General features: G+C 66.9%; 3 protein-coding genes across 4 annotated transcripts; 1 reads left to right on the top strand and 2 right to left on the bottom strand.

Moving 5' to 3' along the window:
* The first annotated feature begins 331 nt into the window (after positions 1–331).
* NR2F6 (nuclear receptor subfamily 2 group F member 6) lies at positions 332–4,979 on the top strand. Its single transcript, XM_017834505.1, has 3 exons — positions 332–645; positions 2,117–2,641; positions 3,525–4,979. The coding sequence occupies exons 1-3, from the start codon at positions 396–398 to the stop codon at positions 3,797–3,799; spliced, it is 1,050 nt and encodes a 349-aa protein (XP_017689994.1). The 5' UTR covers positions 332–395; the 3' UTR covers positions 3,800–4,979.
* A 407-nt stretch (positions 4,980–5,386) lies between these two features.
* Positions 5,387–15,082, bottom strand: OCLN (occludin). Of its 2 annotated transcripts, XM_017834406.1 has the most exons (9): positions 15,038–15,075; positions 13,899–13,940; positions 12,815–13,542; positions 11,160–11,318; positions 8,586–8,746; positions 7,547–7,735; positions 7,293–7,464; positions 6,089–6,130; positions 5,387–5,976 (listed from the first exon to the last, which is right to left on the bottom strand). In XM_017834406.1, the coding sequence occupies exons 3-9, from the start codon at positions 13,529–13,531 to the stop codon at positions 5,875–5,877; spliced, it is 1,542 nt and encodes a 513-aa protein (XP_017689895.1). In that variant the 5' UTR covers positions 13,532–13,542; positions 13,899–13,940; positions 15,038–15,075; the 3' UTR covers positions 5,387–5,874. The 2 variants fall into 2 exon arrangements, with proteins under 2 accessions (XP_017689895.1, XP_017689894.1); XM_017834405.1 differs by lacking the exon at positions 13,899–13,940 and having other exon boundaries at positions 15,038–15,082.
* Positions 15,083–15,398: 316 nt separating this feature from the next.
* Positions 15,399–17,065, bottom strand: OCEL1 (occludin/ELL domain containing 1). Its single transcript, XM_017834339.1, has 4 exons — positions 17,045–17,065; positions 16,596–16,759; positions 16,378–16,504; positions 15,399–15,889 (listed from the first exon to the last, which is right to left on the bottom strand). Exons 1-4 carry the CDS (start codon positions 17,063–17,065, stop codon positions 15,755–15,757), a joined length of 447 nt encoding a protein of 148 aa, XP_017689828.1. The 3' UTR covers positions 15,399–15,754.
* Positions 17,066–18,213: the final 1,148 nt, after the last annotated feature.

The following is an 18,213-nucleotide window of genomic DNA, read 5'->3' as shown; positions in this document are numbered from 1 at the left end:
GGAGCAGAGCTCAGCAGTTGCTCCGGGGGGTGGCTGCTGTTGCCTGGAATGCCGTGCTCGGGGATGGATCCCTGTGCCGGGGGTGGGCATGACCCCCTTCCAGGCTCCCAGGGGATTTGGGGAGGGGGAACGTCCCTCTGTCCCCCTCCTCTGGGGACACGGGGACAGCAGTGCCCGAGGGCTCGTGGGCTCGGCACCGCCCCAGCCCCGTAGGAAATAGTTGGAATTCCTTGAAATTCCTGGCGTGTCTGGTGGGCAGGCAGGGAGCTGCTGACATGGGACACCCTCCCCGGCCCTACATGTCCCCAGGGACTGACTGGAGCCCGGGGGATCTTCCCAGCTTCCCAAGAGCCCCGGGCAGCGCCGGCAGCAGGATCTGGAGGAAAATGTAGGAAATGGCTGTTCCCGTAGGATTGGAGCACGGAGGGAAGGGCTGTGACCGAGGCCGGTGGGAAGGGGGTGCTGGAGGAGCTCGGGGGGGGGGCTCAGGGACCCCTTGGGGGGGGTCACCCCTTCCTGGCCCCTCACCTGCTCCCGATGCTTCCCGCAGATCCAACCGGGACTGCCAGATCGACCAGCACCACCGCAACCAATGCCAGTACTGCCGCCTCAAGAAGTGCTTCCGAGTGGGAATGAGGAAGGAAGGTAACAGGGACGAGGGGCGGGGGCACTTCCCAGCGTGGCCTGGGAATCCCTGGGATATCCCTGTTTCCAACAACCCCCCCCCACTTTGCCCCTTTTTTTGGTGGTTTTTGGTTTTCCCTCCTCTCCTCGCCCCCCCCCCCTCCCCCGTGTGTGTTTGTTTGGAAAAACCTTGGGCTGACAAGGGGACAGGGATCCCTGGAGCAGGGATCACCTGCTGGGATGGGCTCCTGGATCCCAGCAAATCCCACACCCTGCTTTCCTCCCACTCCCCATCACCCCGGGGGGGGGGCGTGAGAACCCCAAATGCTTCTGCATCCAGGATGATCCCAAAAAAACTCAGGTTTATCCCCCAAAAATCTCCAACCCCTGGGGCTGGGGCTGTGCCAGGATGGGGATGGAGGTGCTGTGGCTGCTCCGGGGCAGGTGGCATTGACACAGGGAGGAAGAGGGGATGGATGCTGGAAGCAGGACAGTAATTCCCTCTTTTCCAGAGGAGTCGGGATGGCATTATTGCCACTTAGCATGATTTAGAGCTCTCATTTAAGTGCCTCACGAACAGCCCATAAATTAATTACCAGGGATTGAGCAAATACTGGGCACTAATGGGGGTGGGGGGGAGCCGAAAAATGGCTCTTCCTGCCTGCAATTAGGAGCGGGAGCTCCGGGGCAACGGAGCTTCCAGGGGGGACGTTTTGTGTGGAAATAAATGATTCCTGCCATGCCATGACCCTGGGCAGCGACTGCAGCCGGCCTGGGGGGGCTGTGGTGCCAGCTGGGCACCCAGCCTGGCATGGCTGGGGCCGTGGGTGCTGGTGGGAGCTGATGGATCGCCGGGATAATAAATGGACGAGGGTGGCTCGCGCCACCTCCCTCTCCCCGGGCCCCTCAGAGCTGCTCCTCGTCCCTTGGGATGGCAGGACGTGGCTCTGCTGGGGGTGGTGGGATGCTGGGTGGGCAGTGGGAGCATCCCCGTGGCAGGATATGGCCCTGCTGGGGATGTCAGGATGGTGGGAGCATCCTTGTGGTAGGATATGGGAATGCTGGGAATGCTGGGGATGCTGGACAGGTGGTGGGAGCATCCTTGTGGTAGGATATGGGAATGCTGGGGATGTGAGGATGGTGGGAGCATCCTTGTGGTAGGATAGGGCTCTTCTGGGAACGCTGGGCAGGTGATGGGAGCATCCTTGTGGTAGGATATGGGGATGCTGGGAATGCTGGGCAGGTGATGGGAGCATCCTTGTGGCAGGATATGGGAATGCTGGGGATGTGAGGATGGTGGGAGCATCCTTGTGGCAGGATATGGGAATGCCGGGGATGTCAGGGTGAATGGTGGGAACATCCCCATGGCAGGCTGTGGGGGTGGTGGGTGGGCACCCCCGTCCTTCCCCACCCTTCCTGTGGGCACTGGGAACGCCGGGAGCGGGGCGGGGTTACCCGGCGGGACCCCCCCACAGCTCCTCTCGTCCCGCAGCCGTGCAGCGGGGCCGGATCCCCCCGAGCCACTCCAGCACCAGCCCCAACACCATCCCCAGCGGGGAATACTTCAACGGGCAGCCGGTGTCGGAGCTCATCTCGCAGCTGCTGCGGGCTGAGCCCTACCCGGCCGCCCGCTACGGCTCCCAGTACGCGCAGCAGGGCAGCGTGATGGGCATCGACAACATCTGCGAGCTGGCCGCCCGCCTGCTCTTCAGCACCGTGGAGTGGGCCCGCAACATCCCCTTCTTCCCGGAGCTGCCCGTGTCCGACCAAGTGGCGCTGCTGCGGCTCAGCTGGAGCGAGCTGTTCGTGCTGAACGCGGCGCAGTCGGCGCTGCCGCTCCACATGGCCCCGCTGCTGGCGGCCGCCGGCTTCCACGCCTCGCCCATGTCCGCCGACCGCGTCGTCTCCTTCATGGACCAGATCCGCATCTTCCAGGACCAGGTGGAGAAGCTCAACCGGCTCCAGGTGGACTCGGCCGAGTACAGCTGCCTCAAAGCCATCGCGCTCTTCACGCCCGGTACGGCGGCGGTGCCAGGGGGGTTTGGGCCGGGCCGGGGGTGGGAGTGACCAGGGAGGGGGTGTCTGCTGCTTTCCTGGGGGTTTGGGGTCCAGGGAGTGTCTGGAGAGGGCAGAGGCCCCTCCTTACCCAGCCCTTCACCGTGTGTTGTAGCATCCCAGCGTGTCCGTCTGGATGCAGGGATGAGCTTCCCGGGGTGATGGGAGTGGGATCTGCAGGAGTGCAAATACCCCCTGGAAAACAGGGAGGTGGGAGCCTCGTCCCTTGGTCCATCCATGCTCTTCCCATGCCACGGAGGTGGTTTTGGGGTCCAGGGAGCATCCGGGTCCCGTTCCCCGGTACTTTCCCCCTGTGGTGTGTTGCATCCTGGGTTTCTCTGGATACAGGGATGAGCCTCCCCAGGGTGGTGGGAACAGAACAGATCTGTAGGAACACAGATACCCTCAGGGAAATGGAGGGGACCTCGGGGAGCCCCATCCCTTGGTCCCTCCGTGCCCACCCCACGCTGCAGCGGCGGCGCTGGGCTCCGGGGTTCATCCAGAGGTGGCAGAGGGTCCTCGTTCCCTGGCACTTCACCGCCGTGGTTTTGGTCATCCCGGCGTGTCCATCTGGGTGCAGGGGCGAGCGTTCCCTGCAGGAATGCGAATACCCCCTGGAAAACCGTGAGGGTTTTCCCTTGTCCTCCCCAGGACTTTCCCAGTCCTTGCTGGTGGGCGCGTCCACGAGGCGGGAATTCGGGGGGGGGGGGGGGGGGGGGGGGGGGGGGGGGGGGGGGGGGGGGGGGGGGGGGGGGGGGGGGGGGGGGGGGGGGGGGGGGGGGGGGTTGCTGCTCCCCGGGGGCGTCTGGGGCTGTGTCCAACCGGTGCTCCCCGTTGTCTTGCAGACGCCTGCGGGCTGTCGGACCCGGCGCACGTGGAGGGGCTGCAGGAGAAGGCCCAGGTGGCCCTGACGGAGTACGTGCGCTCCCAGTACCCGTCGCAGCCGCAGCGCTTCGGGCGGCTGCTCCTGCGGCTGCCGGCGCTCCGGGCCGTGCCCGCCGCCCTCATCTCCCAGCTCTTCTTCATGAGGCTCGTGGGCAAGACGCCCATCGAGACGCTAATCAGGGACATGCTGCTGTCCGGGAGCACCTTCAACTGGCCCTACGGGACGGGGCAGTAGGGACGGAGCGCGGGGGGGACGTCGCGGGATCGCCCCCGGCAGCCGGACGTGGATTCGTTCCCGGGGTGTCCCCGGGGTGTAACTGTGCTGGCCCTCGGCCCCAGAGCTCTGTCTGCCACAGGAGGGGGGCCCTGCTCCCCGCAGGAGCTGTGGGGTCACGGTGGTGTCCCCAAAAAGCAGCGGGGGCGTGGCGTTGTCCCCCTGCATCCGAAGGTACTCTCCGTGTCGCCGCCGTTGGACACCGGACTGTTCTGGACCCCGTGGAGCTTCCCGGCCCCACCCTGGCCCCCTCCCAGGGACTTTGGAGCACCCCCAGGGCTGGTTCCTCTCCCCCCTGTGGAACTGGGAGCATCCCGAGGGACCTCGGAGCACCCCCGGGGCCGGTCCCTCCCTCTGCCTCTGTGGTGGAGCCCCAGGGAAGGGGGATCCCATCCCCTCGCTCCTCCAAATCTGGATTTCAGATGTCGGAAGGCTCAGGCAGGAGGTGGTGGGAGGTGGGACCAGCCAGGCTGGGACCCCTGGCTCTGTCCCCCCCCGCTCCAATCCTGGGAATCGTGGAAAAAAGGGTGATTTTCGAGCCCCTTTGTGCCCAGCAGGCCGGATCCAGCCTCGAGGACTGATGTGCTGAGCTCGGAGCAGCCCCTTTTTGGGGCTGGTCCCACCTCCCACCGAAGCATCTCCGGCGTGGGGGCACCGGGAGGACACGGGGACAGAATGGGGGTCGCAGGAGGGGCTGGGGGGGGTTTTTTGGGGTGTGAACAGCACCCAGCCCTTCCCCCTGGGCTCATTCCTGCTTTTCCCCCCCTCAGGCCAAACCCAGCACCCCCCACCCTCCCCACAGCGGGGGTGCCAGCAGCCCCCTCCCCACGGTCCTGTGCCTCCCTGGGGTTTTTTTTTTAAGCCACATTTGGGCGAGAAAGGAGATTTTGGGGGACCAAAATCAGGCTGGAAAGGGGTGATGCTGCTGGGGGGGGGTCCCCAGGGCTGGAGGGGGCACATGGAAGCAGGGGGGGGTGGGCAGAGCCAGCCAGGAGGGATCAGGGAGGGGTCCCCCCCCTCGGTGTGACAGACGGCGTCAGGATTAGCCGGGATTTGGCATTTAGGTTGATTCACTGAAAATATAATCCTTGTTCAATGATACTAAACAAATGAGTTAAGTCAATAAAAGATGTTTCTTACAGCCCCGGGGGTCTGGTGTGAGCAGGGATTTGGGGGGGGGGGGCTCATCACCCACCCCGGGGGGATGGAGTCAAGTAGGGGGGATGTGATCCCTGCCCCCCAAAAAATGGAACCCCTATAAAATACCTAAAATTGGATGTTTTATGGGTAATCTGGGGATTTGGGGGGGCTCCTGGGTGATGGTATTTAACATGGGGCGGGGGGGGGTGTCCCTTGGGAATAAATCCTGGTGAGGCAGAGCTGGATCAGCAGGAGGGAGGGGAGGAGTCAGCACAGGGGTTGGGATTGGGGCTTTTGGGAGGGGATTGGGATTCCCCCTTTCAAGGTGGGGTGGTTTGGGGGACTCTCCCCCCCGAGGGTCACCCTCCCCTCGTGCCCCCCCAAGCCCCTTTCACACCGACCCCGATTTAAAATCAATAGATACACTTCATTTATTTAAAAAAAAAAATAATTGAAATATTACACAGTTTCAAAGAGTTCCTTATAAAATATCACCGGGGGGGGCCCCAAAGGGGTTCTTCCCCCCCCAAAACCCCTGGGGGGCCCGAGACCAAGGCGTTCTCTGCCCCCCCCCCCACATGGGTTGGTACCCCAACCCCTGTGAAGGCACCCAAGGGGGTGCAGACCCCCCAAAAAAACATACTTACAGGAGTGGGAGGGGCCCCACAGGATGGGAAGGCACTTTGGGGGGCACTCACAGGGTGGGGGGGACACTGGGGGGTGCGGGGGGGGTCACACCAGCAGCTGCCTCCAGCCCCCCAGCCTTGGCACCGGGGCGGTTTTGGGGGGATTTTAGTACAACAAAAGGCACAAAATGCCCAAAAGTCTTTGCAGAGGGGGTGGGGGGAGCAGAGGGCCGACCCCCCGTGCCCCTCTTTCCGTGGGGGGGGCTCAGGTCACCCCCGGACCTTGTCGTAGTCGCTCACCATCCGCTTGATGTGGAAGAGTTTGTTGCGCAGGGTTTTGGTCTCCAGCTTCTTGCTCTGGTAGTCGGGGCTCTGAAAGGCGGCAGGGCGCTGGCATCAGGGGTGGGGGGCACAGGGGGGGCACAGGGAGGCAGGTAACCCCCCCACACACAGCCGTGTCACCCCCCCCACCTCCCCGACTCACCCTCTTCTGGTCCTTGAGCCTGTTGTACTCCTCGGCCAGGTCCTGCGGAGGGAAGGGCAGGAGGGGGGTCACAGGGGGGGCACGGGGGGGGCACAGCTTGGGGAGCACCCCAGGGGGGCAGAAGTGCTGCCCTGGTGTCCTGCAGCACCCTGAGGTTCCACAGCATCCATCCCAAATCCTCCCCAGCATCCGCCCCCAGCGCCCGGAGGCATCCCAAGGCTCCCTGACATCCACCTCTGGTGCCCTGCAGCATCCCAGAGCTCCAAAGCATCCATCCCGGATCGTCAGCACCCATCCCAGTACCCTGCAGCATCCCAGAGCTCCAAAGCATCCATCCCGGATCGTCAGCACCCATCCCAGTACCCTGCAGCATCCCAGAGCTCCAAAGCATCCATCCCAGCTCCTCAGCACCCATCCCAGTATCCTGGAGCATCCCAGTTCCTCAGCATCCATCCCAGTACCCTGCAGCATCCATCCCAGCTCCTCAGCACCCATCCCAGTATCCTGCAGCATCCCAGATCCTCTGCAAAAATCATCCCCCCTGCCCTGCAACGCCCTGGATCCCCCACACCCACCCCTGGTGCCCCGTGGCCTCCCAGGGCCCCACGACATCCATCCCCAGCATCCTGAAGCGTCCCGAATTCTCCACGACCTCCATTCCCTGATGCCATGCAGCATCCCAGGACCTCCTGAGCACCCACCCCAGCTCCTCAACATCCATCCCCAACATCCCATACCCCCCCAACACCCATCCCAGATACCCAGCATCCATCCCCAATGCTTTCCAGCATCCCCTACCCTCCACAACACCCATCCCAGATCCCCAGCATCCATCCCCAACACTCTCCAGCATTCCACACCCTCCACAACACCCATCCCAGCTCCTCAGCATCCATCCCCAATGCTTTCCAGCATCCATCCCCAATGCTTTCCAGCATCCCACACCCCCCACACACCCATCCCAGCTCCTCAACATCCATCCCCAACACTCTCCAGCATTCCATACCCTCCACAACACCCCTCCCAGATCCCCAGCATCCATCCCCAATGCTTTCCAGCATCCCCTACCCTCCACAACACCCATCCCAGCTCCTCAGCATCCATCCCCAACACCCTCCAGCATCCCGTACCCCCCCCAACACCCACCCCTGCTGCCCTGCAGCATTCCCAAGGCTCCCACCCCACTGTGTGCCAGCGCTCCCACCTGGTACTGGGGGCTGTCCTCGGACACGCTGTCCAGCTGCTTCCCGAGCTGGCCCAGGCGGTCGTTGACGGCGTCCATGTGGGCACAGAGCTCCTTGTAGCGCCTCAGGTCCGAGTCGAACTCCTGCTTGTACCTCTGCCGCGTGGCGTCCGAGGAGATCGGGGGGTACAGGCTGGGGGGTGTGGGGGGGGCACAGTGAGTCCCCCAGGGGCGGCTCCAGCTCCGGGGGGTGCTCCGGGGGGTCCCCAGCTCACCTGGCCCACTGGTCAGGGTCCCGCTCGTCCCCGGACTCCACGGCCGTGGTGTAATCGGTCTCGTACTGGGACTCGTCCAGCTCCGGGTTCCGGCGGCGCCGGCGCCCGCGGCGAGCGGGGGGCTTGGGGTTGGGGGGCTGCTCCCGCCCCTTCCCCTCCGCGGGGCTCGGCTCCTGCTCCGGGGGGTCCCTGTGGGGGATACACCAGGGTCATGGAGGGGATGGACACCCAGACCCCCCTCCCACTCCGGGGGGTCCCTGTGGGGGACACAGCGGGGTCATGGAGGGGACAGAAACCCAGAAACCCAGACCCCCCTCCCACGCCGGGGGGTCCCTGTGGGGGACACAGTGGGGTCATGGAGGGGTTGGACACCCAGACCCCCCTCCCACACCCTCCCTTGGCTCCCACTCCGGGGGGTCCCTGTGGGGGACACACCGGGGTCATGGAGGGGATGGACACCCAGACCCCCCTCCTTTGGCTCCTGCTCCAGGGGGTCACTGTAGGGGCACGGGGGTGTCACAGAGGGGATGTACCCTCTAGACCCCCCTCCCTTGTCTCCCGTGCTGGGGGGGGTCACTGCAAGGACACCGGGGTGTCACCGAGGGGACAAACACCCAGACCCCCCTCCCACACCCTCCCTCAGCTCCCGCTCCGGGGGGTCCCTGCAGGGACACGGGGGTGTCACCGAGGGGGTGGATGCTCAGACCCCCCTCCCTGCACCCTCCGTGGGCTCCCGCTCTGGGGGGGTCTCTACAGGGGGCTCAGGGGTGCCACGGAGAGGATGTACCCCCTACACCCCCCCTCCCTTGTCTCCCACTCTAGAGGGGTCCCTGCAGGACACACGGGGGTGTCACGGAGGGGATGTACCCCCCAGACCCCCCTCCCTGATCTCTGGGGGTCCCTGTGGGGTCACAGAGGTGTCACGGAGGGGATGTGCCCCCCAGACCCCCCTCCCTGATCTCTGGGGGTCCCTGCGGGGTCACAGGGGTGTCACAGAGGGGACAAACACCCACCCCCCCCTGGCCCTGCCCACACTCACCCGCGGGTGCTGTAGGTGCCCGAGGGGTAGAAGCCGTTCGGGGGGGGGCTGTAGGAGGGGGGGCTGTAGGGGGGGGCGGTGATGGGGCTCGTGGGCTTCTCCGAGTAGGCCAGAGTGGCCGTCTCGTCCTGGGCACTGGCCCCGTCCGTCACGTTCTTCACCTGCAGTGGGGACGGGGGTCAGGGGGGTCCGGGCTGGGTGGGGGACACTGCCCAGCCCCCCCAGCAGGGCATGGTGGGGACAAAGGGGACACCAGTGTCTGTCCTGTGCAGCAAATCCTGCGGCAGGTCAAGGATGGCGAGGGGTTGTTGGCCCCCTCAGGGCCCCCAAACTCCCCAGGGACCCCTAAAACCCCACCAGCTGCTGCAGGAGCTTTTTGAGGGGCAGATCCAGGGTGACAAAGGACTGACATTCCCTGGGAACCCCCAAACTCCCAGGGCCCCCCCAAACCCCACCAGTGGTTGCAGGACCTTGTCAGGGGGCAGTCCCGGGACCAGTGGGGACACAGGGCAGTCAGAAGAACCCCAAACCCCCCCAGAATGCAGGAATGAGCCCTGGCAGAGCTGCACTGGGGTGTCCCACGGGGCTATGGGGGAAAAAGGAACGAGGGGAGGCCCCCTGGGTGGGCAACACAGCGTTTGGGGAGGGGGAGGCTGGACAAGGACCCACAGACCCCAGAGCCCCCGTGGGGCAGAGGGGGGTCCCACTGGGGGACAAGAACAGACAGACACAGCTTGGGGGGCTCTGACACCCCCAGGGTGACACCTCCCGGGCTTTGGGGGCGTTCCTGGCCCCTTATCCAGCACTTCCCCACCCTGGACCCCCATCACCCCCCTGGCACGGCCGGGGCTCCTCCAGGAGGACGCGGGGTGTCCGTCTGTCCCCCCCTCCCGCTTCCTTCCTGGCCTTTGTGGGCTGTTTGTGCCGGAAGCCGGTCCCTGCCGGGAGGGGGGCCCTGGGGACATCCGGCCGGTCACGCCGCTTCCCACGGCACCTTCCCCCCCACTAACGAAGCCGCGGCTAATTGGGGGCCGCCAGGTGACAGGGGACAGCGTGGGGACAGCCGTGTCCCCGGGCCATGCCGGGACGGCAGCGGGGTGGCTTCGGTGGCTCCCGCCCGCTCGAAGGTCACCCCGTTATCTCGGTCCCATAAAACGGGAACAGGACGTCCCAGGAGGGAATCACACCCCGAAACCTCCCCAGCTGAGGGGGGGTGTCACCTGAGGGTGACCCCACGGCATCACCAAGCCAAGAAGGACCCCCCCAGGGGACCCCGGGGAGTGGGGCCTTGTGTCCCAGAGGGGCAGGAAATGCTTCGCAAGGGAGGGACTTTAACCAAATAAATAAAACCCCAACAAAGGGATTTCTGCGAAATGAAAAATAAATATTGGACTTGCAGGCGAGGGTGAGGCTTGGGGACATGGCAGAAAGGAGTGGGGAGAGGGAGAGAGGAGTGGGGACATGGGAGAGAGGAGTGGGGACATGAGGAACACCCGGAGAAAGGTGTGGGGACATGAGGGACAGAGAGAAAGACATGGGGGGACACAGACATGGAGCCCAACGTGGGGGAACACGAGAAGCAAGGTGTGGGGACACGGGGGGACACAAGGGGACACATGGAACAAGGTGTGGGGGGGCACATGGAGTGAGGTGGAGGGACACACAGAGCACAGCCCAGATTTCCAGGGCTGGAGAACTCCAGGTCTGCATTGAAGGATGGGGATGAGGACAGGATGGGGACAGGGACAGGGACAGGATGGGGACAGGGACAGGGAGGCAGCCCCCGGGGGGAACCTGGGCAGCCCCTCCTCACCCAGAGCACAGCAGCACCCCCAAAGCCACGCTCTGCACATTCCCAATCCTGCTTCCCTGCGGGATGCTGCAGGCATTCCTGAACCCTGCCCAGGCTCAGGGAGCTGCAGAGCCGGGGCAGGACGTGGCACATCCCCGGGCCAGGCTGGGACCAGCACCGGGGGGGGGTCCCCACCATCCCCCTCGCGGGGACGAGGCTCAGGGGAGCTGTAAATCCCTCGGCTTCCTGCTGGCACATCCCCGCAGAGCCGAGTTAATCATTGCCCAGACCGAAACCGCGGTGTGGCCGGGCAGTGTCCCCGGGCAGTGTCCCCTGGCTGCTGTTTTGGGCACTGTCCCATGGCCAGCGAAGGGGCCAGGACCCGGCCAACACTCCAGCAGGGAGCCCCTGGCCCCCAGCCCGTCAGGCCCCGCCCTGTTTGCCTTTCAGCGGGTTCGAGACCAGCCCGCCCAGTTTTTGCACGCCGGGAAAAGCTCGGTGGTGCCGGGGAATGGCAAAGGCTGGGAAAACACGGGGTGACAGGGAGGGACACGGCGAGTGTGATAACGGGGTGTGCAAATACACCGGGACTGGGCTCTGGGGTGCCAGGCTGGGCAAGGGGAGGGGTCCCCACACAGCCCTGGGGTCCCCAAACCCTCCCTGTGCTCACCCCGGCACATCCCGACCCACCCCTGCCTTGGGAATGTCTGGCACAGGGCAGGCAGGGAGGAAGCTCACAGGGAGTCCCCCCGCTCAGGACCCCCAGCCCACCTCAGACTCACCCACTCCTCCACGTTGGGACCCTCCTGGGCCACCGGCACCTTGTCCCAGTAGATGTTTGGTTTCCCGTACTTCCAGATCTTGCTCCTCGTCTTGTGAGCAAAGAAGCAGATGAGGCAGAGGAGGATGACGATGAGGAACCCGCAGACGATGGCCACAGCCTGGAGGGGAGGAGGGAGGGGGCTCTCAGGGCAGGGGTCACAGGGGCTGGGTACCCTGCATCTCCCTGGGACGAGCGGGAATTGCTCCCTTCATCCCCAAATCCTCCCGATGTTGGACTCCCACCACGGCGGGGGGAGAGGGGCAGGGCCCCCCCAGCCCGGGATGGAGCCCATCAGGGGTTCCAGAGATTTAGGGGCCAGGGAGAGCAACGGAGGGTGGTTTATTTTCCCATGGGGACAGGACAAGTGTGGGATTTGGGAAGCAGCGTGGAGCTGGCACCCTCCAGCACCTCCCTGCAGCCCCCTGACCCCAGCGCCGGCTCAGCCACGCGCCAGCTCCCACACCAGGCATCCCAAACGGCTGCCATGAGCCAGATCCCTGCAGCCACACAGAAACCGGGATGGAGCAGGCCCTGCTTGGCCTTGGCAGGGAGCAGGAGCAGCCGGGGCTGGGCTCAGGAATGCGGCACGGCCGGCACGGCCGGATGGGAACCGGCAGCGCCGGTCCAGCACATGTGCCACCAGCTGGAGCCCCGGGGCTGGGGACGGGGCTGGGGACAGGGGTTGAGGGCTCTGGCTGCCCCACGGACCCCTCGGGGTCCCGAGCCGGGCTGGTGGCACCAGCAGTGCCCAGCTGGCACCCTGACCCTTCCCAGCCCCGCAGAGTCCCGGCCCTGCTCCAGCACTTTTACAGCCGGGGAGAACAAAGGTCCAGAAACTGGGTCTGTGTCGGGCTGAGAGCCCGTCCCGTCCCCTCCCCGAAACTCCCGGCGCAGGCAGATGGATCACCCCGGGTCCTCCCGCACCCCTGGGTTGCCCCAGCCCTTCCCACAGCCCTGGATCACCCCGATTGCTCCTACAGTCCCAGCTCATCCTGGATCCTCTCACAGCCCTGGATCATCCCAATTCCTCCCACAGCCCCAGATAATCCTGGTTCTTCCCACAGTCCCTGTTCAGCCCAATTCCTCCCACATCCCTGGATCACCCCGACTCCTCCTGCAGTCCCAGCTCATCCTGTTTCTTCCCACAGCCCTGGATCACCCCATTCCTCCCACAGTCCCAGATAATCCTGGTTCTTTCCACAGCCCTGGATCACCCCGGTTCCTCCCACAACCCCAGGACACCCCGATTCCTCCCAAAGCCCGGGATCACCCTGATTTCTCCCACAGTCCTGGATCACCCCAATTCCTCCCAGAGTCCCAGCTCATCCTGGTTCCCCCCCACATCCTCGGCTCACCCCAACTCCTCCTGCAGCCCTGGATCACTTGCCCCGGTTGCCGCTACACCCCCAGATCATCCCAGTTCGTCCCGCAGCCCCGGATCACCCCAAACTCATTAAAGACAGAGGGAAAACGCCGAGGGCAGGACGGGGACCGAGGGCAGGACGGGGATTGAGGGCAGGATGGGGATCGAGGGCAGGACACGTGGTCACCCACCCTCTCGCTCCCCAGCTCCACACCCCGTGGGACGCAGCCCACAGGGGTCCCTCCCCTCACCTCCTGGGGGTCCACGGTGCAGTAGTGGTACAGGTACTGGTTGAGGTAGGTGCTGCCGCTGTAGATCTGGCTGCACATGGTCAGCAGGGGGTTGTAGTAGTAGCTGCCCGTCATCTGCGCCTGGGGGTTGACGCCCACGACGTAGACGATGGAGGCGATGAGCATGGCCAGGGCCAGCACCGCGCTCACCACCAGCACCACCAGGTAGAAGCGGCGCGAGCGGGTGCTGCTGGACTTGCTGACGCCGGCCACGAAGAGCCCCAGCTGGGCCAGGAAGCAGAGCACGGCCATGGCGATCATGAAGCCGTTGGCGGCCCGCGGGTTGGTGACGCCGCCGTAGTACCCCCCGTAGCCGTACCCGTAGCTCAGCCCGCTGCCGTAGTAGCCGGAGCCGTAGTAACCCCCCAGGCCGTTGCCGTAGAGCCCCCCGAAGCCGTAGCCGTACTCCCAGGCCAGGGTGGAGGCCACGCAGGCGAAGATGGCGATGCAGAGCAGGATGACCGCGGCCTCCAGGATCCTCACCACGCCCGGCGGCGACGACCACTTGTAGAAGTGCTGCGGCACGTCCTCGATGTAGTAGGAGCCCGGCGGCGGCGAGCGGGCCCCGTAGTCGTAGCCGTAATCGCCCGTGGGGGCCCCGTAGCCCGTGGGGGGGCCGTAGCTGGTGGGGGGGCCGTAACCCATCGGGGGGCTGTCGTAGGGCTTCTTGCTGAACATGGTGGCGGAGCCTGGGGGGGACACGGACGGAGAGTCAGAGCCGGTTGAGTGCCAGGAGGTGCCGGCACCGGCGCCAGGCGGAACCGCCGCGTTTCCACCGCCCCGTGGGGACTTTGGTCCGTCCCCCCCTCCCCACTCCCGTCACCAGCACCGTCAACACCCGCCCAACGCCGCGGCACCGGAGTCGGCACGGGGAAACTGAGGCACGGGCACGGTGAGTCACCGGCGGCGCCCGGCCCGTCACGCCCCGGCCCTGCCCCACACCGGGAACCCCGAAACACCCCCCCCCGGCCTCCCAGACCCCCCCCACCGCGGCCCGAGGAACCGGGGATTGTTTAAATTCTCCTGAAAGCAGCAAAGCGCTTACCCGGGGCCCGCCCCCGCCCCGAGGGTGCCGCCGTAAGCAGATCTGAAGGATTAAAGAGGAAAATAATAATAATAATAATAATAATAATAATAACAACAACAACGCGGGGCACGTGAGCAACAGCCCCCAGGAAAGTGGTGAATCGGTGCGTAAAAATTTGGGGGGGGGTTTCTCGAAATCGATGTGGGGACCCCCCCACGCGGTGCAGAGACCCCAGCCCGGAGCAGGGAGCAGCACCGGGGAAACCTGAAGCCCTGTGGGAAATCCAACCCGGGCACCCGTTCTGGCGGAGCTCAGCGGCAGGATCAGACCCCCGTGGTGGGTGGAGGGGTTGGGAGGACCCCCTGACCAGCGGCAAGGGTGGGCACTGGGCCCCAGTGGTGCCCCCGGGGCTTTGGGGCTGCCCGAGCCAACCCCTCTCCACTTCGAGTGTCCCAACACCCCCTGTTCCACAAACCCCCGAACCCCTCGATCGCGGTCGGATTCACCCCCGGACCGCGGGCTGATCCCCCCGCCCTCCTGGGGGTCCGAGCGGCCACCGGGACCCGGCAGCTGCGGGGACCCCCCCCGAGCTGGACCGGGGGGTCTCGGGCTCCCGGAGCGGGAATCAGAGCGCGACGCCCCCCGGGGCCGGCGGGGAGGACACGGGAGGGGGGTCCGGGGGTCCCTTCCCCTCTGAGGGGGCACCGGCGGGCAGCGCGACCCCCGGCCCCGCCGCCCCGGGAGGAGCAGCGGCCTCTCGGCTTTGGGAGTCCCAGTACCGGCGTGGACCCCGGTGGGGACCCCAGTGGGGAGCCCGGTACCGGTGCGGACCCCGGCGGCCGGTCCCGCTGGGGTCCCCGTGAGACCCCGGTACCGGCGTGGAGTTCGGCGGCCGGTACCGGCGTGAGCCCCGGTGGGGAACCCGGTGTCCCCGGAGGGGATTTCGGTGCCGGTGGGGACGCCGGTACCGGAGGGAAGCCCGGCGGGGACCCCGGTGCAGGTGGGGCGGCGGGGAAGGACGAACCCCCCCGTGCGCGGCGGGGCGCGGGGACCCCCCGGGCGCCCTCCCGCCCCGAGAGCCCGCTCGCCCCGCGGGGCCGCGGCCGGTACCGGGGCCGGTACCGAGAGGGGGGTCCCGTCGCCGCGGAGCCACTCACCTGCCGCCGCCTCCTCCGCTTTGTTCACCTTAAAATGGCAGCCGGGAGCGGCGGGAGGCGGCGGCGGCAGCGCTGCGGGACCGGCCCCGGGTCCCGCCCCCGGGAGGGGTGGGATGGGGGGGTGGGAGCACCGGGATCCGCCTTGGGGGGCGGGGGGGGCGGTGAAATTGGGGGTGAAATCGGGGGGCGGTGAAATTGTGCCCCGTGCTGAGGGTCCCGAGGGCGCTGCGGTGGGACGGGGGCACCCCCGGACACGGTGGGTGCCCCGGGATGCGCGTTAAGACGCCCGCAAAAAAAAGTTGAGACACACACCCCCTCCTAAAAAAACCCAAAAACAAACAAAACACCACCACGTTTCTTAAACCCTGTTACTGAATTAAAGCCACTTCAGCAGCTGCACCCCCTGCCCGGGGAGGGGGGTGAGGAGCTCCCCGATTCCCAGGGACGAGGTGGGGGCACAGCCGGGGCCTGGGGACAGGCAGGACCCACCCAGCGCTCGGGGGTCCCGGGGCCACGAGGCTCCACGAGGACCTCCAGAATGAGGAGCCGGTGGGTTTCCTCCCCTTTCCCGCATGGTGTGATGGGTCGGTGGGTACCGGGTGATCCCTGGTGGGTACCGGGTGATCCCTGGTGGGTACCGAGTGATCCCCGCGGCATCGCCACCCCCTCCCCATCCCCTGGGGTGCCTCGGGGGGGTTCCCCGGCCCGGGTGCAGGCTCAGGAGCCACCGGCGCTGGGGTGGGTGACACGATTGTACTCCTGGATCCGCGCCTTGAGGTGCGTCAGCTTCTTCTTCAGGTACTCACAGCGCCGCTGCTTCTCCAGCCAGGCTGAATCCTGCCGGGAAGAGCCCTGCCAAGGCACCGGGGTCTTGTGATGCCCAGGGCACACCCCCCCCGCGTTCCCCAGAACAAATCCTGAGCCCTCCCGCTGCTCACCCCCCTCTTCCTCACAAACTCACAGCGGTTGTGGGTCACGTCCCGGAGCCCCGCGGGGGGTTCAGCCCTAATGAGGTGGCTGGAGGTGACAAATCCGGAGGGCTCAGGGGCACCCAGAATTCCTCCGGCACCTCCAGCGCTTCCAAGACCTGCGGCAAAACCCTCCCCCAGGGCGCAGCCAAGAAATTCCAACGCTCATTAATTTTCCAGGAGCTGCCTTCGGGCGCTGCTGGTGCCAGCGGAGCCTGGGGGTCCACGTGTCTCCTCCTGTCCCCCCAACACCCTCTGCAGCCCCCCCCCGGCTCACCCCTAATCCCTGCAGAGAACGCCCAGCTCATCCCCATCACATCGCATCCTCAGCACCACCACGGGACGGTGCCCCGCGCCCACCCGGGGACCCACCGTCCTGCCCGGGGGGTGACGTGTGGCACGGAGCTCCCGGTGCAGATCCACGTATTCCGCCAGCTGGTCCTGGAAGACGCCCTTGTAGCCCTCCTGCTGCCGGGGGCTCAGGATCGCCGGGTACCTCCTGCCCCCCAAAACCACGGGGCTCAGGTGCTGCCCGGGGGGGGTGTCAGTGACACCCCCGTGACCATCCCCGTCGCCAAAGGGCCACTTACACCACGTAGTCGGGGACGGCGCGCGGTCGGGGTGACAGTCGGGGGGCGACAGACCTGTCCCCCCGCTTCTCCTGCTCCCCGGCAGGACGGGCCCTCCCCGGGGGTCCCCGCGGTGGCACCACCTCGTCCTCGAAGGTGACACACCTGGCACGGGCTGGCGGCGGCTTCGGGACACAAGGGCAGGGGGTGAGGGGTGAGGGGTGAGGTGGCCGCGCCGCCGAGCCGGGGGGCAGGGCGGGGACCACCCGGGGCTGCCCCCGCTCCCGGTGACCGCGGGACCCCCGGGGACCTCCCGGGGCTTCCAGGTCAGCTCGCCCCGCCACACGTGGAGGGACGGGAGGCTGCGGGCCGGGCAGAGCAGCGCCGGGAGGAAGAGGAGGGTGAGAGCAGAGACAGCAGCGAGGGGGGGCCGTGACACAGCCCCCCAAGACTGGCAGTCCCCCCCCCACTGCCAGCGACACGAGGGACATGAGACCCGACAGGATGGGAGGGCAGGAGGATGCTGCGGTCACCGAGGGGTGGTCGTCAGCCCCAGCCGCCCCCGGCCCCGCCAGGCAGGACTTAGAGTGGGCCCAACGCCCCCAGCCCAGCCCGGGGGCTCAGCCCCCCCGCCCCCGCTCCGTACTGGGCGGTCCCGGTGTCCCGGCGGGGCGGGGGGGCTCGGCCAGCGGCTCCCGGCGGTTTTGGGGTGACGGGGGTGCCCCGGGTGCATCCGGCTTCGCTCCCGCAGCTCCGGGCTGGGTCCCGCTGGAGGAGAAGCCCCGGGATGAGGGGGACGGGAGGGAGCCCCCCGGTCCCGGTGTCCCCGGTCCCTCCTCCGCGTCTCAGCTTCCCCCGCGGTCCCCGTCGCTCCCACGGGGACACAACCGTGTCCGGGGGTGTCACCTCTGGGGCATGAACCGCCGTCCCAGTCCCCCCCAGTCTGGACTGGGATGGAAAGCACCCACTGGTGCTCCCAGCACCCAGGAGCAGGGACCCCTCTGGACCCCCTCAGGGCAGGAGAGGGGGAGGGTCCCCCCCACGACCCCGCGAGTCCAGCAGCCGCTGGGTCACTCCCAGACGCTCCGTGTCCCCTCCTGTCCCCGCGCCAGCCCCTGCAGGGCAGCGTCCGGCCCCCGACCCCCCCCCAACGTTACCTGCCCGTCTCATGGGGGGGGACACGGCCCCGGGACCCACCGCGATGTCCCTTGGCCGCCGCCCACCGGCACCGCTGCCACCACCAGTGCCACCAGTGCTGCCACCACCAGTGCCACCAGTCACCGCCACCACCGCCCGGCACCGCTGGTTAATCATTAACAGCCTCGTACCACCCCAAACCGTGGCACGGGGCCCCGCGTGGGCAGCCTGGGGCCCCTGCTCCCCCCCCCGAAATGCCCCCCACCCTCCTGCCCCCGCCTTCTGCAGGACCCCAACACCCACATCCCGGGGCTGCAGAGGGGGAGCCGGGGTACCCCAGGATGGCTCGGGATGCTCCATCACCCACCCCAATCTGCTGCTATGAGCCCCCCCAAACCTGCCCTAGTGGGGGGCTGCAAGCCCCTGGTCCTCCCAGTGCCCCCCCCCTCCCCGCCCCCCCCCCCCCCCCCCCCCCCCCCCCCCCCCCCCCCCCCCCCCCCCC

Source organism: Lepidothrix coronata, unplaced genomic scaffold (assembly GCF_001604755.1).
Source record: "Lepidothrix coronata isolate B3197 unplaced genomic scaffold, Lepidothrix_coronata-1.0 Scaffold233, whole genome shotgun sequence".
NCBI classification, from domain to species: Eukaryota; Metazoa; Chordata; class Aves; order Passeriformes; family Pipridae; genus Lepidothrix; species Lepidothrix coronata.
Note: the sequence above shows the minus strand (reverse complement) of the source record. Positions and strands in the feature narration are given on the sequence as shown.